General features: G+C 40.0%; 1 protein-coding gene across 2 annotated transcripts in view; it reads right to left on the reverse strand.

The window, feature by feature from the left end:
- LOC122799248 overlaps positions 1–25,856 on the reverse strand; it is a 1,077,360-nt gene that overhangs the window by 520,991 nt on the left and 530,513 nt on the right. For both annotated transcript variants that reach the window (XM_044068189.1, XM_044068190.1), the window contains one exon: positions 5,542–5,655. In XM_044068189.1, coding sequence (XP_043924124.1) covers positions 5,542–5,655 — 114 coding nt within the window. The remainder of the gene's footprint in view (positions 1–5,541; positions 5,656–25,856) is intronic.

The raw sequence follows: 25,856 nt of genomic DNA on the forward strand, positions 1-25,856 counted from the left end.
ACCACTCGCGAGGTGACAGGAGAGTCCTGCTGAGTCTGTCAGCTATCACCTTGGATTTCTCCAAGATGTGCATTGCAATAAGAAAGCGGTGAGAAGCAATTGCCCATTTCCAAACTCTTAATGCCTCTCGACATAGGGGATAAGATTTGGTTCCTCCTTGTTTGTTTATATACCACACTACTGACATGTCTGTCTGAATTGCAATTGTTTCTAGAGGGAGAGAGTCCTGAAGTGCCTGCAATGCATAAAGCACCACTCTCATCTCTAGGATGTTGATATGCAGATGCTTCTCGTGGTCCTGCCATAAACCTTGAACTGCCCTTTGCAGATAGCATCCGTGGTTAACACTGCCTTTGGTTGGGGAAACACAAAGGGATGACCTAGATACAACTGGTCTGTCTGAAGCCACCAAGTTAAATCTCTCTTGCAAGACTCTGATGTATATGGGATGTGAAAGAGGAAGATCTTGCATTGACCATTGTGCAAATAAAAGCCATTGTAGGAGTCTCATGTGTAATCGGGCTAAGGGCACCAGCAGAATGGCAGCAGCCATGGTTGCTAGGGTCTGTAACACTTGTCTGGCCTGGGCTTTCTTTGTTGAAATCAGAGCTTTTACCTGTTGATGCAGGGAGTGGATTTGGTCTGGAGTGAGTCTTGCCGTCCTGTCTCGAGTTTAATTCTGCACCTAAGAAGACAATATGGTGCGATGGTAACAAGGCAGATTTTCCTTGATTTATAGTGATGCCCAGCTTGTTGCAAAGAAGAAGGGTTTCGTCCCAGGCCTGAGATAGTAGATGCCTGGTGGAAGCGGTGAGGAGCCATTCGTCCAGATACGGAAACACTCGAAATCCCTGATGTCTCAGGTGAGCCGTTACCACTGCTGTACATTTGGTGAACACTCTGGGGGCTCTAGTAAGGCCAAAGGGCAGGGCTCAAAATTGGTAGTGACTGGCTCCCAGCCGGAAGCGCAGATACCGTCTGGACCGCCTGTCCATTTTTATATGGTAGTATGTGTCCTTGAGGTCGATAGAGCACATCCAGTTGTCTTTCCCTATGAAAGGGAATATTGAATGCAGGGTTACCATTTGGAACTTTGTTTTCATTACAAATCTGTTTAACCTATTGAGATCTAGGATGAATCTCCAGTCCCCTGTCTTTTTTGGCACTAAAAAGAACCTTGAGTAAATTTCGGATCCTATCTGGTCTGCGGGGACTTCTTGGATGACTCTTTTGTCTAGCAACGATTGAATCTCTAGAGATGTCAAGTCCTTTTGCGTGGGTGGGACATCTGGTAAGGACTTTTGTTTTGGAGAGGTGGAAGAAAAGGGAATGAGGTAACCTCTGGACATTATCTCTTATACCCATTTGTCTTGGGGAAATTTGTTGCCAGGTGTTTGGGTACAATGAGAAGCAACCCCCCGAATGCCTCCAGAGAAGGGCAGGCGGGCCTCCTTTCAGGAGCGCTTGTAGGGCCTATCAGAGAAGGTGTCCCTGTCGCCCTGATTCTGCAGACCCCCGCTGCCACGAGGGTGGCGTCTTCCATTATAACTTCCCCCTCTGCCCCTGGGGGAAGAATCGTCACGTGTGTCCTCCTCTGCCCCTGGGGAAGAATCATCCCTTTTTGGGATTTGCGGATTTTTCCGCCCTTTTGACCTTTGGGATAAGGTCTGGAAGGGGCAGAAAAACATACTCCCACAGCAGATAAGGTTTTCCCGTCCTTCTTGCACCTGGTCAGCGTCTCTTACCACAGGTCCAAATAAGGCTGAACCATCAAAAGGGGCATTGGTAAATGAAGACTTGAAAGGGTCAAGCAAAGTTGCAAAGGTGCATCCAGGAATGTCTCCTGAGAGAGATTCCTGATACAGCCACTCTACTCGCTCCGTCAGCTGCATAGGAGATTAGCCTCATGGAGGAGTTCACTACAGAGGTAAGGGTGGCTAGCTGTGAAGCTACCTTGTCTGTGGACCCCACAGCTACTGCTCCTTGAAGGGTATATCGTAGTTCTTTGATGAGATCCCTTTGAAGTCTAGTGAAATGGGATAAAAAGTTCAGCGACAGCAAGGTGAAGGTCTCTGAAGAGAACATGCGCTTGCTATATTCCTAGAGTCTTTATTAGGAGCAAGGAGAGATGAAGAGGTTTCTGACAATTCCATCTTCGTGGCCACTGCCACCACCATGGTATCTATGGGAACTCCTTTTGCTAAAAATTCCTTTTCTTTAGGGGCCATAATAAATTTGTTTGGCCTCCTCAGAACAGGGTCCAGTGTCCTGCGAAGTCCATGCTTTCCTGGAAATGATCTCTAACAACTTGTCATAAGAAGGAGTCACCCAGGAGGTGGAAGGGCGAGATCCAAAAGCCTCCAGGTATACTGAATCGTCCTCAGAAGGGTTGATGGGCTGCCAACTACCCCTCTGCTTCAGGATTTCCAGGATGTCAGCAATGGAGAAATCCTCACAGGGGGATCTTGGGGACCCTTCGGATTCATCCAAGTCAGTATCTAAAGTGACTGACTCAGGGGAGTCAACGTGCTTCCTCTTGCAAAGCCTCTTCCTAAGAACATCCTCTGAGGGATACTCAGGAGAAGTCCCGGAAGAGGGGGCACCACCCACGATGGTCACCTGGGGGTTTGGATCTCTACGCTTAGGAGGGGGTGGAGAAGAGATAGACACAGGCACCTGGTGGGGAAAAGGGAGTGGATCCGAGAGCGGTGCCATCTGAGGGGACAGCATCCTCTCTGCTGCCTCGAAAGCACCCCCACCCCGCTTCGGAGAAGACCTCCACATAAAGGATGCTAGAGATTGGCTCCGAGGAGGAGGGGGGCGGTTCTGAGGCACAGGTAGGCGCCGAGCTCAACCGAGCTGAAGCACCAAGAGGGAGAGTCGGCTCGGAAGACATACTGTGCCGACTCTCACCCCCGGAGCTGACTGGAGAGCATCAGCTCCAAGATGTCTCGGCACCGGATGGAGCCGAAGACACCAGAGCTGAAGTCGGAACTGAAGTAGCCAGCAAGGGTCTTGGGGCCGACGGTTCCACTGCTATCGGATCCATACCCTCCAGCTCCAACAGACTCCAGGGTAATCAGAGGAGGAATCAAAGAAAGTGGAGTGGAGACAGGCGGCTCCAATGTCTTTGGGCCTGGAGGTGAAAGCAATTTAGCCAGGGCCGGGGTGCGTAGCAATCTCTTCACCACTTGCTCTACATCATCATCTGAAAGACTCTTGGAGGAGCGGTGGACAAAGTGGGAGATCTCCTAGACTCCAATATAAGAGATCTCAAGACAGGTGACACCACCGTCGGATCCAAAGCTGGGATCCGAGGAGTAGAAACCCCAGTCGGTTCCTTTGACACTAATGGTGCTGAAAAGGTTGGTGATACAGACTTGTCGGAGCCAACAGCCCTCTGTTCCAAAATCCTTTTTCGTGGCTCTGAATCTGGAGCAGAAGCTGGCCTCTTTCTAGACGACTTAGAGCCCTCATCCAAAGCTTGCTGAAAGGGAAGACCTTTGGCCATTAACTTAGTTTTATGCTCCTGTAGAACTCTACTACTGAAAGCGTGACAAATAGTGCAAGGGTCTTGCAGATGTATGGCACCGAGATAGTAAACACAATTAGTATGCGCATCTGTCAATGACATCTTTCCAGCACACTTTACACATTTTTTGAACCCAGAAGGATTATGCTCCTTGGGTTCTTTAGAGGAGTCCTTCAAACTCTCTTTAGACATTATTTAGACACACAATAACAAACTAATAAACTACTAAACTTTTTAAACCATTAAAACTGTTAAACTTTTTTTTTTTTTTTAAATAGAATCCTCTAACTAAAACAGATTCTACCAAAAAAGGGGGAAGGGACAGAACCCTCTAACTTAAACGGGTTCTGACCTGGGAGAGAAACGGCCCTGATACTTAAGGGACCGAGAGAGGCCTCTAACTAAAACAGCACTCTCTAAAAAGGGCGGAAAGACTTAAAAGGGTCTAATGCAGACAACACGAACAACTAACAGTTAGGGATGTAAAGGGAAGAAAATTAGTACAACTAGCTAGAAAAAAAAAACAAATAATTGAAAAGTTATACTTATAAGCCAACGAGCCAACTGAAGAAACGCCTCAAAGCTTGCACGGCAAACAAGATCTGGGTATGTTGCCTGGGGCATCATGAGATAGGGATTAGGCTCGAGCCACTGAAAGCTCTCGAGTTTTAGTATTCGGCTGAGTTGGAGCCGAGGATCGGCTCCAAACCAACCAGCAAGAATTACAGCGAGATGGAATACATAACATCATATTTTATTGATTTTCATCATGTACAACATCACTTTCAGCATGTATATGTCCATCTTCAGTCTGCACATTATTAATTTCAACAGTTTTAGTGTTTACTGTATTTTCATCACTATCAGCATTTACTTCATCTTGCAATAACAGACAGTTAATGCATAAATGGCTTTCTTCTTTGCATTTTCTACACACAATTTTATGGTCATTTATGGAATATTCACAATCTCCACATTAGGATCACCTCTTTTTCCTACAGTCCTGTATCAAATGAGTTGTGTCACCAAATTAAAAAAAAAAAAAAAAAAAAAAAAACACGACTTGGGTTGCCCATATCACCTCAAACAAAATTTCTGTGCCTAAATGTGTTAATGTCCTTATACCAGTAAATAAGGTGTGATAACTGTGTCCCAAAATAACATCCCTTTAAACAGCATCCCAGTTTTGACTGTAATTCACAAAACTGATTTCTGTCAGTAATTTGCGACTTGGCTCTCTACCATACCTCCACAATTCACTGCTACTACTGAAGCATAGCTTATTTTAACTAGTAACATCCTTTCCTCCATGTGTCTGTATTCACATTTGACCAAAAATTTGCTCCTCCAAATGCAAACAAGTTCCATTTAACATTTCAGACAAAACATTTACAGTTTCTGCACTTAGAATCTCTGTGTTTTACCATATCAGCCAATGAAACAGCCAGTTCACCATCTGGTTCTCTTTCTTCTATAAGCCTCACTAAGGTGAAATCATCCAGTCTACCTTCGGTCATTACCAAAGTTCCAAAAGTTTTGTCACCATTTTTATTCCCTCCAGCAACATTACTTTACAAACTAACTACTGCTATCCACCATCTTGGATTTCCCTCCCCTCACCCTAACAGCAACCCTATAGTGATATCCACAGAAAAGAGTACAGAAATTTCCCAATGCACATGCCAAATTTTCCTTAGCCAGTATAAATACTATCTTGGGTGTCTCCTGAAAAGAGTCCACTGGCCTAATAAGACTAATCTGATCAGCAAAACAAAAATAAATACAACATTAGCACTGAGCGTCAGGAATCATGCTGGACAGAGTGCAACAGGACTATGTCACATCACTCCTATTCCAGCAATACAGTTCAAGTGATCTGCCTCTGTGGGACAGGCTTACAACATTTTTAGCACAGTGTATCAGCAGTCAACAAGCTAATGAACAAATTACATAGCCTACAAAATTTCTTGGTATCATTTCCTGACAAAAAGAATGCATGAAAATCTTACCTCTTTGTTTAAATGCTTGTCTGTACACGATTTGTTTCTGCAAACATTGAGTTGCCAGGCTTTGCAGGTGTGTTTTGATGTCTTTGCACTTTCACGATGCTGGAAGGTGCATTTCTATTAAAAAAATCAAGAGGTCAAGGGTTAAATGAGCTATGCTTTTGTTTGAAAAAATCATAAGAATGCATCTAAAAAAACAAACTCCGTTTACTGGAAAAGATTGAAATCATGCGATTCATGCCAACATATTCAGTATCATTGCAGTTTAATTAGAAGTGCTTGAAATGTCCGATATAAATGTGAAAATATATAATGAAACTAGCACTTTGTATTATTGGAGTTTTACTTGGAACTGTCAGCTAGCTGAAGCGCACTACACAACATTAAAAACTCAAGTTCATAACTCTCCCTCTCTGCTGACACTTTGTCAGAATAAGTCCAAATAAGTCACTTTGCCTCATGCATGTATTCAAAACAACTTTAGACATTAGGTGTATTATCGCTTTAAGATGTATGTTTAGATCACCATCTCCTTGAATAATATATTCTGTTCTGGAAGCCCAGTCTCTGTAAAGCTACAGACAAGACTGACTCAGTTCCAAGACAGAACTGTAGCTTTTGTAGACAATCTGCAATACCCACTGGTCTTAAGTAACGCTTAACTAGTTCTGATAAAAGAACGGTCAGCTCTTATCTTAGGGTAATGAATAAGAAAGGTAGGAGTTGGGCCAGGGTAAGGGAAGGCTGCAATTATCACAGCTGCTCCTGGTCGAGAACTGAGCCTCGAGGACCCAGAGATCTCCCTCTCCCTTCCTGTTTCCATTTTATTTTTAATGTGGGCTTTCTACATTTTGGCTGTTTGCCTTTACTCTGCTTGCAATAAAGCGTTCCATGCTTTGACGGATAATTTTTGTTACATTTGCAAATTAAAGAGCAAAACATGTGCTTGACGGATTACTTGTTTTTCCTTAATCCTCCTTTTTTTAAAACTCATTGTAACTTGGAGGTCTGATCAGCAACCCCTTACTAAACAACACACTGAAGAGTTGAGCTTTTACACCAGACAAGGAATGTCAGCCAAGAGTACCTCATAATGACTGACCCAGTGAAAACAGCCCTCAATGTTAGATCTACAGTTCACATCTACATTTTCCAATATGTTTCACTTGTTATGAAACAGTTTGGGTCTAAGTCTCTGACTTCAGGGTTTCATCTTGCACTCCCCTACAACTATCTTGGGGTTGTCTGATGATGTGTTTGCATTCTCTATGTTAAGCTGAATACATTCATGCTGGGTATATGATTGGGCTAGGGACATGTCTTCCCTGCTCTTGCCAGTTTTCATGATTGGGATATCAAGGTGCAGCCAAAATCTAGAGTATCCATTTCAGTGACACAAAGGCTGTGTTTTTGTTATTTGCAGATGATTATGTCGTTATAGCCTTAAGTGACTTGATCTTCAGCACATGGGTCTGAGCATTCAGAACCAGAACAATGAAGGCCAGGGTTACTGAATTATATATATTATTCCCAAAGCTGTCAAGCAATCTACTTTCTCTGTCACTGGGATGAGTTGTTCACCTTGAAGCCAGTCTACTTCCCTTGCTAGTTTCCAGGCACACAGTGTCTGTATCAGCAATACAGTTCCTGTACAGAAATTTGTGAGGCTCCTGAACCCTATAGAATTCATCAAGCCTCTTAGGAGTTAGGAGTGTTGTAAATTTGTATCCAAGGATGTTGCTTGGAAAATGTCCAAAAGGGCTTTCTGAACAGACTTTGGGGTTGATAGACTTTGAAAATTCCAGTACGTTTTCTGGGAGGTTGAGTCCTCCTGAGACTGCCATTTGAAGTGTTCTCTCATGACTAAGCTTATGTATCTAAATGTCATGCCCTCTGGTGCAGAGTCAGAGGCCAAGGTGTCATCATTGTCTGTGTCAAACCCTACTGGAAAGGAAAGCTGTGACTTATAACCCAGTTCCTCTTCCTCATCTGAATCTGGAGAATTTTGAGTCTCTTAATGGGGAGACCTTCCTTTTCCTCTTAGGACGGGGAATCCTAACACATAGAACTTCTTTGAGTCCTGCTCCTGGGAATGAGAAATTGATGGAACTCAGAGGTGGTTGGGCTTTGGTTATGGGAAGCAGATCTGTGCAGAGAAAGCTGTCTGGTTAAAGGGGAGTCTCTAGAACAGATCATTGGGGTCTTAGTAGGAAGGACAACAACTGGTGATTTAGGAATGAAGTGAGGGATTCCTTTAGGTTCCTGCTTCAAGGTGCAGGTGTCCTCCACAGCAATAACTTTGGAGATACCACCCTTCTTTTCTTTAACAATCAGATGGTGTTTGCTGGCTGATGTCAGGGAACTGGCATCTGATGAGGAGAGTAAGGCCTGGTTTTCAGTATGGAGGGAAGTGCTGCAAGCCACAGACACACTGGCCTCCCAAGCAGTTATGTTAGATGTTTTTGTAGGAGAAAGTGTCATAGTCATGAGTTGGTCAACTGTCTCTAAGGAACTAACTGCCTTGGACTGAAGGGTATCTGTTGGACTTGAAAGTTCCAGGTTCTCCTTATTCTTACCCTGTGGTTGCACTTCTTATTTTGAGGTTGGATGTCCACACTGTCCTGCTGCTGCAATTCTAGACACATGTCTGAAGGACTGATTAAGGCCGCAAGTAAACAAAGTTAAACCACCAGAACAACTGGATTTTTCTTTATAGGCTTTGGTCAAAACTCATGGCAAATACAATTAACCATGTCATGATCATGAGGCAAAAAGTAGTACTTTATGTGGAAGTCTTTGAGGGGCATCTGGCATTTGCAAAAATGGCAGTTAACTTTCTCAGGAGTAAACCTATGCCATATCTCTATGTACAGATGTTTGTTAAGCAACAATTACTGTAGGCACAATGTCTATACTTAAATCTATATACAAATAATAAAACTTGGGGCTCCAATGGGACAACGGTGGTGTTATTTCTCAATGATCAGTCTTGTAGCCCTGACCACTGCTGGACTGAGAAACACTTTCCTGAAGCAAACATTTGTATGTGACAAAAAATACAAAATATGGCATTGACAGGCACTGCTACATACCTAGTAGCTGCAGGCATGCAAGATAAGGCAAACTCACGCTATCCCTGGAAGAAGGACTCTCAGCTCCTAGACGTCAAGTTAGGCATCAGATTTAGTCTATGTCAAAAGTTCCTCATAACTTATGAATGCAACAGTGACCCACATCCCACGAAATGTCAATTTCTCCACCTACAGGCAGCAATTCACAATTTTGGGGAAAAACAGGATCACGGATTTTGAGATGCTAAGTTTCACATCGTTTGCTTCACACTCAGCAGTGAATCTTTTCAAAACATACTGAAGATCAAGTCACTTAAAGCTATGGGAGCATCATCATCTGCAAACAACAAAAGCACTGTCTTCGTATTACCAAAACGGATAGTTTCCGGATCTTGGCTATATCTTGATATCTCAAACATGAAAACTGGCTATAGCATGGAAGACAAGTTTTTGGATCAATCACATGGCCAGCTTGAATGTATTCTCCTTTACACAGAGGATGCAAACACAGTCCTTACTCTTCAAATACAAAAAAAAAAAACATGCAGTCATGCAGTACTGGTTCCGGGACCCTGTATTGTTTTAGTTAGTACCTGTGGCCCTGCAACCTGTGTTGTTGTAACAACCCTTCAAAACATTTTGGGGTAAGCAGTCACATGCCTTCTGTAAGTCCAAACAAAAACATATAAACATTACTAACCATTTGCTGTGACCTACCCAATATATGTACAAGGATAAATTGTTGATCTAGTGGTCTACAGTGAACACAGAATCCAGACTACTCCCTTGAAATGGAAGCTCAGCTACTGAATGACATGTCTTTTCTAGCACCTTGCTACCTGCTTTCCCAAGAAGGCTAAGCATCCTGACCCTTTTGAACACACTCTTCTGTCCCCTTTTCTAAAAATGAGACCATTACTCCAGTTTGCCAGTACAGAAGTAATGTTCCATCCAACTGCACAACAGTGAAAAAGTGAGTTAATGAAAACCCATCAGTGTCCACATTTCCAGACATTCTCATTCACTCCAATAGCCTTGTAAAAGGGAACTACTAAATCAGTGCAGTAACTTTACCTCCAGAAATTACTCCATTCTATCTGTTTCTGACATTACTTCATTAAGGGAGATCATGTCCACCAGATTCAGGAGCTCCTCAAAATGGTCCTCCTACTTTTCATCAATGACTCCATCAGAGGTCAACACTTTTCTATCCTTGCTGAGATGAGCCAGGTCAATATTCCTCCCCCAACTCAGGGGACGGCTTGCCAGAATTTACTTGAGGTTATCAAAAAGGCAATTTCTGTGACCTCCCAAAACCATACCATTGCTTCAATAACTGCTATAACAACTGCATTCATTGGTTGTCAGCACCTATCAGTCAAAATAGAGGTCATACCTCTAAAATGTACAGATTTTCACAGAATGTCAAGACTGACGACAGCCGAACCTGAAGCTGGCTCCGCTTGTACAACATCGTCTGATTTGGACCTCGGAGGTCTGTCTTTATCCTTGCGTTGTTTGTGAACTCCAGTAGCCGGAACCGTATCTGACGACATTTTGTAATTAAAACGCCTACCGAAGTAATGAAATGCAAAATCGTACCTTCGTTTAATCATACGTTGATTGAATCTAGCACAAAACCGACAACTAGCTACGTCGTGGTCAGGGCCTAAGCAAGGAATACAGTAAGAATGAAAATCCTTATGAGGTATTTGCTTCCCACAAGAAATACAATTATTAACTTTTTCTGACATCGGACTGGAGCAAGAAAAAGGTTTCCCCAACGGGGTACTTAGCTTTGAGTAGGAGAAGAAAGTCTTCGGACTGAAGTACGTTTATGAAAAATTGTCAGGAGTCAGCCGACCGGCACTTGCAAACTGCTATCACTGCACGGCAAGAAAGACTGGAGAACATGGCGTCGGCTGTCAGTTTTGTACTCCTAGCGCTCTGACGTCAGGGAGCATGGCTGAGCAGCCGACGCCGAACCCAGACTTTGGGATTCTGGCCGACCGAGGACTGCCTGCCGGCAGGGGAGAACCCTACAGTCATGACTGCAACAGTGAAACACGAACATCTGCTATAACAACTGCATTCATTGGTTGTCAGCACCTATCAGTCAAAATAGAGGTCATACCTCTAAAATGTACAGATTTTCACAGAATGTCAAGATTTTTGCCTCATATTTTTGATTAAACCAGGAAACAGAATCAAACTGAGCAGGTAAAAGCTGGTTCAATAGCAAATTCAAAAGCAGCAAGTAAATCAAAAGAACCAGCTAACACAGCGCTGTACAAAACACATTTCATCTAAAAAACGTGTTTAATCTAAAAAAATAAAAACAGTAAAAAGTATATAACAGATGAGCGCTTTCAGACCAAATGTACTTCATCTGTTATAAACTTTTTACTGTTTTTATTTTTAGATTAAACAAATTTTTAGATCAAATGTGTTATACAGTGCTGTGTTAGCTGGTTCTTTTGTTTTACTTCCTCATATTTTTTATCCCTTTTTTTTTTTATAAAATCGTAGTTTTCTGGCAAATTAGTGACAAATCATTAAAGACTGAAGTCTGAAAACAATGACAGATATTTGAGTTTCAGACTTCACTCCCTTCAGAAAATTCATGCTAATGAAAAAAAATGTTATTATATCAACTTTTTAAGTTTGTAAGAACAATATTTAAAAAAAAGTCCCTATTTTTGGACCTTTGTAATACATTTATTTGTGGCTTTCTCCAGATCTCTTGCTCTAAGAGGTTGAGAGGTATGATGGAGGCCACCCCTGTTACAGTCAGGTCTCCTTTCAGACATTCAGTAAAATCAGCCTTTTGTACCTTTATAATTATACTCCGACTTTTTGTACCTTTATAATTATACTAACTCAATACCAATAAAAATAAAAAAAATACACAAATCGTATTAATCTTTATTTGGAAGATTGAGACAGGTCCAAAACGTTCACAATATATTGTTGCTTCTTCTTTCCCATACAATAACTGGGTTTTGTAATCTCATAATAACCAGTTGTATTGTATAGAAACAATAAATCAATATTTGCACAGACTATTACTGCCACTTTATTTTGGCCAGCAAGTGGCACTGTTGCCAGAAAACTGAATATAATTATTTTAAGTCCAACTTTAGTTAATACAGGATTTAAAATAACTAGACATAAAGATGAAATTAATACGAAACGATTGAGCCATTATTATAAATATTACATTTATAATACATTATCACTGAGTATTATGTTGAAATGTTATGCCGGCAAACTAATGCCTTATTAAATTAAAATAATTAGTATACATGTTTCTTTCAGGTACAGCATACTTAAATATGCATCAGACAATACTAATTACGTAATTAAGCAATTTAGTCTAAACTAATGTAATTGTGATTAACTTGTATTTTATTAAGCAAGAGTTAAACATGTGAACATGCATCTTTTTGCACTATCATTTTATTAACTTTGTTACTGAATGCGTTAATATCCTAACACAGTGCCTCTTAGCCATTTCATGGCACAATAAATCAATGAAATATAAATGCAAATACTGACATCTGTTTTACTAATGCTATGAATAATACAATTGTGTTCCTTTTCGATCTTTTGGTACATGCTCTATTACTTTTTGGGACAGAATATGAGAAATGATGAGAGGAAAGAGGTAGGTTTGATTTTAAGGATGGGGATATGTGGAATTCCTAGGTTTGGAGGAAAGAACTCCCGCTGCATTCTCATCCCAGTCCATACCTGTTCTGAGTGCTTTCTAGTACCTAAGATTCTGCTGTAACTTGGAACCACAGAGGAAGATGCACAGAAAAATGTGTTAAAAGATTTAGATAGTTGCCAGGATGGGGAAGAAATGGGGAGGAAAGAGTGTGTGTGTGTATGTGTGTGTGGGGGGCAGAGTCAGCCATTTTTCTTGAAGTGAGATTGGACCTGTAGTGCCTTTCCCTTTTTCTTAGAGCCACACTGCCGCTGTTTTTTAAACTGTTATTTTCCTTAATTTTGTTGGGACAGTTTAAATAGCTTCCTATAAAATGGTCCACGGCTGGAAGGGTAGTTTCTGCCATATTTAGGTACAGGATATTGAAAATGTTGCTTTCCTCAGTGGATCACATTGTCCCTTTTGTTAAGTCTCTTAAGAACTCTGGCAGAAATTAAGTGACAGAACTTCTTTATCAAGGGAAGCATCAGGAATTTCAGATGTGACATATTCTGGAAAATTTCAGGATCATAGCCATGCAAACCTGCATATTACTGATCCAGTTGCTGCATCTCTACACAGTGCATCCGCAGCATCATAATAGCACCTCAAGAAATGTCTGGATACTTGTGTCACTGAGAAAAGCATAGAAAATAATGAGGACTTAATATATGAACCAGGCAATTCTACAACATTATTCATGTCAGCAAAGTATACAAAGAGTTATTTGAATATGTGTGCTTGACAATCAGTGACAAAACTAAGGTAGAAGTTGTGTAAATCAACTTGTCAAAAGCTTTGCTATCCTTGTCTGAAGGTATAGGATTAGCTGCAGTAAGATGTCTAGATCCAGCTGTTTTTATCAAGGAAATTACAGAAGAGTCAGCCCTAGGGTTGAAGTTTACCTAGTTTCCTAGCACCATGTGCCCGATTCTCAGAGGAAGGACTGGTCGCATTAAAGGCATCTTCTAATGCTCCAATAACAGGGTTTAGGGGTTTCTACCTATAAAAGATGGTAATATCTCTTCGGCGGGTCAAATATCTAATTGTGTTGTCAGTGAAATAAGTCTTTCAGGCTTCCTATATTATGAGAAAAAACACCATCTTTTCAACAAGAGAATCTTAATTTCTTTGGATTCGGATTCCAAGTTTTTGGGAGGAGATGCTTAGGAAGAGTAATATAATCTAAACTCAATATCAGAGTCAGAATCAGAGTTAGTAAGGGAGAGAGCTCTTCCTTTTTAAATGAAGAAGGTGGAAAAACAGCTTAAAGTAAATGAAAGGCTTTAAAAAAAATTTCTAACATAAGAAAACATCCTTTTGATTCTTCAAAAGAAGGGTTAGTAAGAGTAAGAAGTTTTTTTTTTTTTTTGAGATTCTAAAGAAAAACTCCACACCCCACTGCCAGGTACCGCTTCCCTAATCTGTGGGATGCTGTCCGATCCTTCCAAGATGAACAGTCTCGGCAGTAGGTGCACATCTGTCCCTGGAAGACACACTAGACTCCTGAACCTAAGGAGCAGCACCAAAAGGGACCAAGGGCTTTGACATGGCCACAGTGGAGTCATCTGTTGAGGGACAGGGAAGAAAGGATTAAGTAGCAGGCATAGCAGGCATTGCAGGAACGTCTCTCGTGGCTTTCCTCTTGTTGACAATGAGAAAGGAAACATCAAAAATTCCAGCACTGGAATATGTAGTCAGTTGAATAAAGGCCTTAAGTCTCTGGTTTTCCATGTAGTGTTTGAGGGAACTAAGCTGACCCTTATCACTTCAGAAGTAAATGATAAACATATAAATCATGATCAGAAGTCATGTTCCTCTCTCAAGCAGAAAAGACAAACTGTATAGTGGAATCTGTTGTCTGCATAAATAGTTCCTAATGGGGTAATTCTCTGCCCAATATCTCAAGCTAGCTAACTACTAAACCATCAAAAATGCAGGGAAAAAAAGTCTGAATGGTTTCTTCAACAGCAAGAACATTCTGAAATTTTGGAGACCATACATCCACTTTTATACAGGCATGCTCTCACTTCTCTCTGTATGGACATGTCAAAGGCATCCAAATGCTGTGAATCCTGACTAGACATAAAGTCCTTGGCAGGATATGTCCAATACAGCTCATTCTGCTGCACAAGTGATTTAATGATGAAGACATATCTCCATCTAGGAGATTAAGAATGCATCTGTCTTCTAGGCCTCTATGTAAGGTGTCCTGGATCAAAAAAGTTTCAGCTGTCTACTTAGACTGGAGGCTGTGATATTTTTGATGACTCCCCATTGACAAACTTTCGCCAGTAAGACCTCTTGGTGTGGCATTCACTTATGAGGGTCTATCCTTAATCTGCTCAAGTAGTCTGCTACTGTGTTCTACTTTGATGGGATGCAAGTTGTCTGAAGAAGTAACCTGTGCTGAATTGCTATGTCCCAGACAATTACAGTCCGTCTGCAGAGGAGATGTGATCTTGTTCCCTCGCTGTTTACTTACCACTTTACATTAGTGTTGTCTGTCACCACTAAGAGAATTCCTGGGGACCAAAGATGATTTAGAGCTTTCTGGATAGTTATCAGTGCCAAAATATCCTCCAGGTGTGTTTTCACAAGTGCAGTGGCTCCACTTCCCTGCACCTTTACACAATGACAAACAGCACACCAAGCAAAGCCCAAACCATCTGTGGCCATTGTCTGGAATTGGTTGGGAGTGAGAAAGGAAGTACTGGGTTGCAAAGGACCTGACTGGAACACTAGACAATTTATTTCTTCACAAAACTGAGAATTGAGACCAGAAAGGAAAGACAATGAGAATGTTGGGTCCAAAGAGATCTGAGATACCATTGCATTTTTCTCATGTGTCATCTGGCAAAAGGAATCCTAAGGACTGAACAGGATATGTACCCTAGAACTCATACAAATTCTTATGCAGTTAAAGTTGCCTGAAGTTTAAGACTGATTAAGTGTTGATAAGCTTGCATTTACTTTTCTGGAGGATGAAAAGCTAACAAAGAGGTTCCAGGAGGCATCCCAAAAATACTAATCTGTGAACTGGAACAAGGGATGACTTTCTGATTCAGAGAGAATCATAGATTGGAGAATAGATTCATGGTATACTGTAAGGCAGATAAGGGTGTCTTGGTAGGTTGAGGCTAAAAATCAGGCAACCATTCAGACAGGGGAAATATGTTTTGAAGCCTGCAATGAACTATAACTGGATAAAGGAATCTGGTGGAAACTCTTTGGATGGCAGAAAAACCAAACATCAAAGAGGTAAACTGATAATACAATCCCAGGACACAGAACATTATTTTTTTGTGACTGGGAATACATAAAATAAGCATACTTTAGGTCTAGAGTGACCAGAAAGGTTGGAGTGAAAAGAAGAGGAACAAAAGTTTATAAAGTGTTAAGATTTTGAATTTTTAGATAAGAATAACAGTGTTTAAATTAGACTAATCTAAAATGGGCCTCCAAATGTCTTCTTTTCTGGGATCCAGAAAGCACCTTGAATAAAAGCTGTGTTGCCATTGATGTGGAAGGAGTGGCTTTATGACACCCTAGTAAAGTAAATCTGCAATGATTTGAGACATAATCTGAAAGTGGCCTTTTGGAGGCACAGGAATCCCTATTGGATTAAATGATGAAAATACATCCCTATCTAGGAGATTAAGAATGCATCTGTCTACCATGTTATAAGAGAAAAAAGTGTCTAGTACATCTGTCTGCATCTACTCTCATAAATAAATAATGGTAGGGTCTGACCATTTTTTTATGAAGGTATAGATGGGTATCTGGGATTTTATAATACCCGTCAGGCTTTTTGAGAAGGAAGTTGGGAATCTGGTGACATAGAAGCAGATGATAATACAGCCTTCAAAGTTTTGAAAACTAGAGGTACAGCTATAGGCTTAGAGGAATCCATATTGAGTAGTTCACAATAACTATTCCAGGAGTCAGACACTTTTTTGCCCTTCCTTTTGAAAACAAAAATTTCATTTCTGCAATGTTATCAAAGGATATTTCCTTATTGGGGGGGGGGGGGTCTAAAGATATGGTATCCTCAGTCTCAGATTCACAACCTCTAGCAGAAAGAATAAGAAAGCATAATCCAATCCTTCATTATCACAGAAAGGTAAAATCTTTTCTGCAGAAGAGGAAAAGCTATCTCTTACTCTTAACAGGTGTGGAAGAGGAAGAAATGGGTAAAGAAAACTAAAAAGACTTTGAACAGTCCTTGAACAAAGTTAAACCAGTCCTCCTGACTGCCTTTCAGAAAAAAGGGGTAGAAGTAGTGGCCAAATGCTTAATTTTTTAATTGCGTTTTCTAGGACTGTCCAGGTGTATGGTCTTGGGGGTTGAAGCCATAGATCTGACCTCCAACAGCGATAGACCAATTTCTTCGCAAACACCTGGTTTATACCTCCCAAATCCTCAGATAGGATAACTCACTGGTACCTTTTCCTGTCTGACTCTGCAGATGAATGGTCTGTTTGGCTGTGTGAAAGTCCTAGGCCATAGCACCCTTTGAAGGGGCTGCACTAGAGGGCCCCGAAGAAACAGACTGATGATCTGAGGGCTGTAACTGGACCTCAGTGGAGTCATTAGCCACAGGTCTTACGAGTATCAGCACTCATCAACTCTCTCATCAAATTTTCTTTTTTCTTGGGGGTTAGGAGATGGCATAATGGTTAAAGTGTTTACCTCGCAGAGACAGGTACAGGGTTCGGTTATCACTTTTGGGAAATTAGCTAGGCTTAAAATGGCCTGCAAGGGCATTTAGCCAAGTACTTACCTATGAACCTTACCCTGAGGGGAAAGGTCCACCGCAGGGTAAGCTGATGACATGCACATTCTAAGTCTCAAAGACGTCTGTCACCCAGAAAACATGAACAGGGTTAAGTCTGCTCTTGACAGTTTTCAGGGTAAAAGATTGATAAATAGACTGTAGCTTGATGCTGTGTTCAGGCCCCAAACCAAAGGCACAACTAGAGAGTCTTTATATGGGATCTGGCACCCACAACTACAATGGTCTCCAAAGAGCTACTTATCAGCCTGAAGACAAAGTAGCTGAAGCTGACTGCTGGCACTGCCAGATGCAAAGCTGGCAAGAGTCTGCATCCACATACTAATGGAAATAACGTTCTGAGCTTTGAAGTGTCCTTACATCTCTCTAATACTAGCACATCCTGTCATGCTAAGAACAGAGTACAGTGGACAAGGAAGGAGCTTCAGCCATTGTAGACTGGCCAAATGTATGATAACCTGTGCAGGATGTGCCGCATATTGTAATGGCTACTGCAACAGAGATCATATGCAGAATGTTCTCAGATCTTTGGGATCAAATAAAATGTTAAGCTCCCAGTCTCACAAGTGACAAGTTCCTGACAGCTCTGGAATGTTCTGAAAAATGCACCTGCACCTTTCTTTTTGTCTCCCCAATGCAGAATAGAACACAAGGATACTTCAACACATAGAAGACCCAAGCCATACAAGTTACTCGGAGGATTCCAAAAATTTAAGCCATTAAGTACAATGGATTTTGTCAAATGAACATAATGGCAGACAGAGCAAAAGCCAAAGGGACAGTACTTTTATCAATCGGACAAGTCTCTTCTTCTACGAAGGTGCTCTTGAATGAATTAAATCGATATTGCTTGCTATGTTACTTTTTATGAAAGATTCACAAACAGGGTAGCAATACCACTAACAAGATCTTGCTAGTAGATGACATCTTGAAACATTCTTTAATCATCTTCCCTATTTTCTCAACATGCATCTCTTGTTACGAAATAGATCTCTGTGCTGTCTTGAAATACAGCAAGACCATCTCAAGCTCTTCTTATTCACTAAAGATCTTCTAGACCTTATTGCTGCCCTGTTCTGTGCTCTTTTTAAAATGGATGAACGGTAACCTCTCAGAAGTAACTTGCTGCTGATGTCCTTGGTTGTTATATGAAAAATTAACTTTAATACACCACATTTTTCACACACTGAGACCAGAAAATGTTATAAACATGTTACCACCCACAGGCTGCTACCATCTCTGGAATAGACTTCCCAAACATGTCAGAGTACCTCGCTGACCCTCTTCAAGCGCAACCTTGATGAGTGGATGGGAAACCACAAATTTGTCCCAGGAATTCCACCTGTGTCCCTCACTGACAGGAGCGACAGATGCTAACTAAGGTTTCTTTTTTGGGGATAAACTCTGGGCATGGCCATTACCCTAGTAATCTCTTATGACCAACTCTTGTTTTCTCTACATTGTAGTTTCCAATTAGCCATCCTTAATGTCTAATAATATGTCCAAAAAAGGAATGGTCTTCTTATTAATGTTTTCTGTAAAGTCCAAACTAATGAATTAGACTGCAGTCTTTCTAGGAAAGTTCTAAAATCTGCCACTTGCCACCAAAAAATAGAGAGGTCATTTTCTGTACCCTTACATACCTTATCCTGTTGTATAAGACACTGGTTTTGATATATGCAAAGAAAAGAAAAACTTATAATCAAGATTGTGTAAATGTTACAAAACTTTACACTGAACTGACAAAAACTACGGGTAAGACTAAACTGCAATAACTCAAGGATCAACATTTCCATAAAAATGTCATACAGCCTTCAGGCCTCAACAATGTTTAACTAAGTGTAAAGGTTCTTCACATCCAGTGTGACAAAAAAAATTCCATCCTGCCATACATATTTATTTATTTAATATCTGTAAAAGATTTCCCAAGATTCTCAGGTAGGATGGAGGATTTGTCAGACTAGATTGTAAAAAGTTAACAATAATCCCCTCCATCTCTAGGGATTTATTTAAACCAGGCACTGTAGGTCTGTCTGAAGGTTTCGTAGCATTCTTAAGTACCTAAGGCAAGGCACAGCATAAAACAAGAAGTTCCTAAGTTTTTTAAAACAAGTTTATTAACTGGGCTTGTCAGAAATAAGATCTTGTTTTACCCCCTTGGAAATCAAACGACTCATTTGGTTCTATACAGAATTTAAGGGATTACATGTTGCACAAAAATATTTGCCCAGGATATTCAATAAATTGTAGCCTGTATATTTACAGCCCTCTAGGGTCATAAAAAGTACAACTGTGTAAATAAACTTATCATAAAAGTAGATGCTAGAATGATCACTACTGCTGTAGCCTTACCTATACAGATATAACAACCAGCGAGCTTCCAAAGCTTCAGAGCATCTTTCACGCACCCAAACTGTCAGTCAACTCGCAGAGAGCTGAACAAAAGAAAAGTTTGGGTGCCAAAATCCTTCAGAGCTTTCCTGCCAACAGAAAGGAAGAGGGTGAGCCCTGAAAGAACAATGTTAGGAATAACCACACCCCGGCATAAACAACATACCAAAAATCAAGGGTGAGGGAGGGAGCAGCTACTGCAGCAATGATTATTTGAACAGCTACTGTTATGGTAAGTTTACTTACTAAACTGTACTATGTTCATTGTATTATCACTGCTGTAATAGCCTTAGCTATATGACCAGATTATCCTAGCTTACTACATTTAAGAGATGGAAGGAGAAGAGTCCAGGAGCCCCTGGAGACTGCACCTTGCAAAGCCTGATCTAGACCTAGAGAAGGAATCAAACTGATAGTGCCCTATAAAAGTATGCATACAGGACCAAAGTTGTTCCTTCGAAAATGCTTCTAGAATCCAACACTTTCCAAAAAGCCAAGACTCTGGTAGAGTGGGCTTGACCCTGCCTGGAATAGTTTTGTTGTGGTGAGTATAACAAAAGGTAATAATCTTAGACAACCATTTGTAAATATTCCACTAGTTTGAAGAAATCCAGGGGACCAAATATGGTTCAGAGCATTGTGTGCCTTGATCAGGGTAAGTATCTCCTTGATATTTGTCTGCTGGCATCTGCCCTTGGCCACACACCTTGCATTTCTATCCCTCCTGAAGTTGCTCCCTTAGCAAAGTCGAAGGTGTCTGTGGTGACTGACTGTTTTGGAACATGGAGGGAGAAGGGGAGACCTGGATTTAAGGATATCTGTTGTCTCCACCAAGTGATTTCTCTTCAGACAAACCAAAGAACTGAGATTTGAAAAAAAAAGGTGTTGGTACTGGGACCAGACAGACTTCAAATACCAATGTATCTCACTCATATGGAGTCTTGCCAGGGGTATCATGAGACTCATGGAAGCCATGAGACCCAAAATCATGAGGTATTCACTCGCCGTGACAGAAGTCTGAGTAGAAAACCCTAAAAACAGTTCTAGAGAGAGATCTATTTTTTTCCCCTGTGGAAGAAAAGCTCTTAGAATTGTGGTGTCTAGTCGACCACTCTCTCACCCAGGAGACAGATTCCTAAAACTTTGAAAAAGACTCTTCAAAGATAAGCAAATCATCTACATATGGAAAAATGGGAATACTCTATAGCCTGCAATGAGGTATAACCGGAGCTAGACACTTTGAGAACACTCTTGGTGCAGTGGAGAAGTCCAAAGGGTAAGGCACAAAACTGATAATGTGATCCAGCCACTTAAGAAACTTCCAAAATCTGGATGAATAGGGATGCGAGGACAAGCATCTTTTAAACCTAGTGTTACCAGGAAACCTGAATGAGGAAGAAGAGGTAACAGGTTGCGAAGTGACATCATTTTAAATCTGGTAACTATCACAAACAGGTTTAGGAAAGAAAAATCCAAAACTGTTCTCCAAGCATTTTCTTTCTTTGGCAATAAAAACATCTTGAAATGAAACACCTTCCTCACCTGGAAAGGGATAACTGATTCTATCACTTACTGGGCCAGTTTTAGCGAAGGAACAGCACAAGCTGACCATTGATCCTTGAAAGCCTCAGAGTAGCATAGTCTTCTGCAGCAGTAAAGCTCCGAAAGGCTTGGCACCCAAACTTGTCTTTTAGTCAGCTCATCTTAAGCTGCTTGACAGTTTGGATGTGTGGCAGGTGGGTGCCTTGAAGGCATGATATAACCCATTTAGTTAAGCTACTGCAGCAGTGATCAATATGAAGAACATCAATACTGCCACCTTTGTCTGATGCCTCAATAACAAAATCCTTTCTTCTAGCTAGATCTTTTAATACAAACTAATCTATAATTTAAGGACCACACAATAATCAGTGATGTTTTTGGGTTAAAATTTTTTTCTTGATGTTTTAACTGATTTTTAAATTAAGGAATAAATAAATCCATTCATTCAGTAGGCCAGTCTCTACCTGTTCCACATGCTTCGGTTCGGAAGCAAAACATGCATTAAGTGCAACTTCCTAATTAACTAGAACATCTATTAACAATTTAGGCATGCATAGTTTATTTATAATTACAAATTTCAGACCCATATTATATTTCAATAACCACATCCCGAAGAGGTACTTTAAGGACAACCTATCTATCACTCTTAGTTAACTGTAACTGGCTAATTTTGTACTGTATGAGTATTTAAGCACTATTTTTTATTGTAAATCTTTTGATACACCTGTGAAGGCAAAGGTTGAGGTGTCATTGTACTGGTTAAAAGCAGTTGTTTGGCATGTAGCTTTTTCATTCTAAGTACGGCATATTTATTTTTTTACCTATGCAGAACATTAATGATGTCTGGGACTACTGCTCAACCCCCATTATGACCAAATGGTTCTATTAGCTGTTCAAGGTCTTGCAAACAACCCTCCACAATTCGCCAATAAGCACCTGTCTACTACCTTTGTAGCCACCTCAAGCTAACAATGAATACAAAGAGAGGGTTTCATCACACAGTCCAATCTGCTTCTGCTTCATTCAGGAACTACTTCAGCATGACTTCAACTATAACCTACAAACTGACATCAAAATACAAGTACACAGCTCAGATGTCATCCTTTCTATTCCCAACAGTCTTCATGGATGCAAGATATAGTTAACTAACTGGCATATTTAAAAAGCTTTTATGGGTACCATCAATGATGGATCCAGAAAATAATCTACAGAAATAAGGCAATGATCTTTTCATATCAGATCCACTGTACAAGGCATTCATCAACTATGACCTACAAATGGATACCAAATTACTTGTACACAGTTGAAACAACATCTCTCCCATCCCTACTAGTCTTTATGGATATAAGAAAATATATGTATTACAAAAATTTTAGACCAGTGGTAGGTCATATTTTTGGCCACAGTACCACAAAAAGATCACTATATTTCTAAGATGTTCAAGTGCTATCTGTGTGTGCATAAAATCTACATGTGTGTGCACTTAATAAAGGATTTGCGACTGGAAAGAGACTGCCTGCCTTGCTTGGATTACTTTCGAATACTTAGTAATGCTGTACAATTATATATTTTCTATTATTACTTTTTGTTTTGTTTTGACTTAAGACGAGTTTACGTTCGCTACTTCTACTACTATTGTCTGATCTGAGTAATATACAGTGATCAACTAGAAATATATGGACTGAAAATCTTCCACAGAGAAGTTTCTTACACTGTTTTGTTTTTGGACCCACTACACTTTAGTGGGTTGTTTTGAGACTTCAGGGATACCATGGAGATTTCTTGTTTTTTTGTTTATTTATTTATTTATTTACTAACCACAGTTACCTTAAAGTTTGAAATACACTGTCAGTGTTACTTCCCAGTAAGCACCACAGTTCTAGGTGCATTGTCTAAGAAAACAGAAATTACTTGAAATTATTTTGTAGTGCAAATACATAATGTAGTTAGGCATGAGTCTGTGATTGCAATATTTAAGTGTATTTAACCGGGTCTATTTCACATGACTGAAAACTCATTTGACTGAATTTCATTTGACTGAGACCACAATACCTAATTTTCAAAATACTGAAAACTCATTTGACTGAATCTCATTATACTGAATTTTAAGCCATAGACATGATGTGGGTTTTCCCTTCACCTGTGACTTCCTTGTGATACTAAGAATTACTGTAACTTAAAAGTGTTGACTGTCAGAATACCAATACTCATGTAGAAAGTAGTACTGTTGTTGTTGTGTCTTTCAGCTTTTCCCGGTTAGGGGTTGCCACAGCGGAACACCGGTCCGCTAATGACTGGTAGTTGATTTTACGTGCAGAGTTACCAGCCCTGACGCACAACCTTCAACGAAGATATGCCCATTCACGCATGTCTCCATGCAGAAGACGCTTTAGCTGAGAATCGAACCGGACAGCGTCTTACTGTGAGGCGACAACGCTACCGCAGCACCACTGTTTCTAAATGTGAGTATGTCGCTTTACATTTTTATGGGAGGTATCTAAAGTAATATGGCAGATGTTTTTGTGTTCCCAGCAGTACTGGCAGTGTGTATAGTACTGCAAGGTAAGTAAAACAGTTCCTATTAAATGATCAAAAACGCATTCTTTTGAATGCGTCTTGATCGAACTTGAAAGCACGAAAAGGCAAAATAGCAAAATGGCATATAAGCTAATTTTTTCCCTGGGAAAGAAATTGCTTGTCCGCTTCCGTTACTTTGCTGCTTTTGTGACTGTAGTGCGATCTCGAAGTTGGTATATTTAAGTGTGGGGGGGGGGGGTGAAGCCCCCCCCTTACACTTTATGTAATGTTTTAATTTTTTTTTTTTTTTTTTTTTTTTTTTGTGGAACGGTGATTTTTTGTCCCTTGGGAAAAAATCACTGGTCTAAGCGTTCAAGATTGTAAGCTTTTGCTTACATGGGTTCGATAAATCATTGTTCGCTTTTTTAAGTGTTTGATTATTTAACATAGACCCAAGTAAAAGGTATATGCCATTTCCCCTACTGTAGTGCAATCCTGGAGTTAGTATATATAGTTTGGGGGGGGGGGGGCATAGCCCTCCACCTAGTTTGGTTTCATATCGTCCGGTTTCTGTTAAGAGGGTAAGTAAGTATTTTTTAAGTTCTGGAAAGAGTTAGTCAGTGGTGTTGCAAGTGTGCATGTCTACGGTTTTAAAATTTAGTATTTTGAAATTCGTCAATGTAAGCTTTCAGTATAATGAGATTCAGTCAAATGAGTTTTCAGTATTTTGAAAATTAGGTATTGTGGTCTCAGTCAAATGAATTTTCAGTCAAGTGAAATAGAACCATTTAACCGCAAAACCAAAAAAAAAATGGATATTAGTTTCAGACAGAACAGAGAAAAAATGTTATGGGTATAGGGCAACAAATAATAAATGGCACCTGAAACGAAAAAGACATGATAAATATGTTTTCATGGAATGCTTAATGACACTAAACATGAATCAAAATACCAAGCCCAAAATACATTTACTAGTAATAATATTAGTTCACTGCAAAGTATTTATTATATTACACATTAAGTTTTTCCCTTTATACTTTTAATGAGTTATGTAGGTCAAGGATGACTACAAAATGCAAATGAAGCTGTTTCTATTTTCTCATTCACTAAACTACATGGGAAATAGAGAGAGCTTTTAAATACCAGCATATTTAAAAAGCCTGTACAGGTACCATCAATGACAGAGCCAGAAAATCATCAACAGCAATAAGGAAATTGTACTGTATGTAAACTGCATTTTGATCTAGTTTGTAGTGTAATTTTTTTTTTACTATTTCCTTGTTACATTTGTCATTGTTGTTATCAGTCTGTTTTATTTTGTCTTTACTGTATTGTTTTACTTTTTATTTCAATAATGGAGCTTAACTCCCCGGGCCTCTGCTGAAAATGGACATGTATCCAGTTGGACTAGCCCGGTCAACAAATGTAAAATAAAATAAATAAATAAAATATGGAAAAGATCTTTTCTAGTATGAGCGTGTGAATATGCTTTTGTATTTGTCACTATCTTTCTTAGTAGTCACAGATGAATTATAAAACATAGTAAATGAAACGTCTCCAAATGTTTTTCTTTTTTTCCCCCTTTCTTTTCAAGTTCCTTTGTTTGTATATCACAAGTCCGATGGTATACAAACAAGGCAACAAGAATAGAAAGGAAATGAAAAAAAAAATGAAACACATAGGAAACAGGTTTGTATTCTACAAGTTCACTGGTATGACCCCTGATCAAACAGTTGCTAAAAAAAAAAAAACAAGGCCAACTTCTTTTGAACAGGAAAGATGACTGGGGGATGAATAGTCTGACAAAGTAAACTCTGAGATAATTTTAATAAAGGTAGGAGTAATTCTAAAAGGAACCCTGTTTTTGTGAAAAAAATAAGGTGGATTGCTTCATCATTGGCACTTGTAACTCGGATACTCTCCTGGTGCAATAAGCAAAACAATCTTCAATGTTAAGATCCTCAAATCAGCCAGATGTGCTGGTTCAAACTGAAGCAGATGAAGTTTTTTTTTTTTACAAATGTACCTCAACAGAAGGCTATGACAGTCCACTGGACAGTAACTCACACAAAATCAAGAACTAGAAACAACTGGGCTTGGAGGGGATCCTAGTTATCTGAATGACACCAATTAGAGAATCTTTTCTACATGCACATATATGATTTTCTAGTAGCAGGTTCTCTCACTTCCTTTAGAACCTCATAAAAAGGTGCTGAAAAGGTATTAAAATTCAATTATCCTGGCAGTTGGCTGAAGATTTTACAGACAGGGGGGTGAAATGCACTCTCATTCT

Source organism: Protopterus annectens, chromosome 4.part0 (assembly GCF_019279795.1).
Source record: "Protopterus annectens isolate FY-2018-M chromosome 4.part0, PAN1.0, whole genome shotgun sequence".
Taxonomy (NCBI): domain Eukaryota; kingdom Metazoa; phylum Chordata; order Ceratodontiformes; family Protopteridae; genus Protopterus; species Protopterus annectens.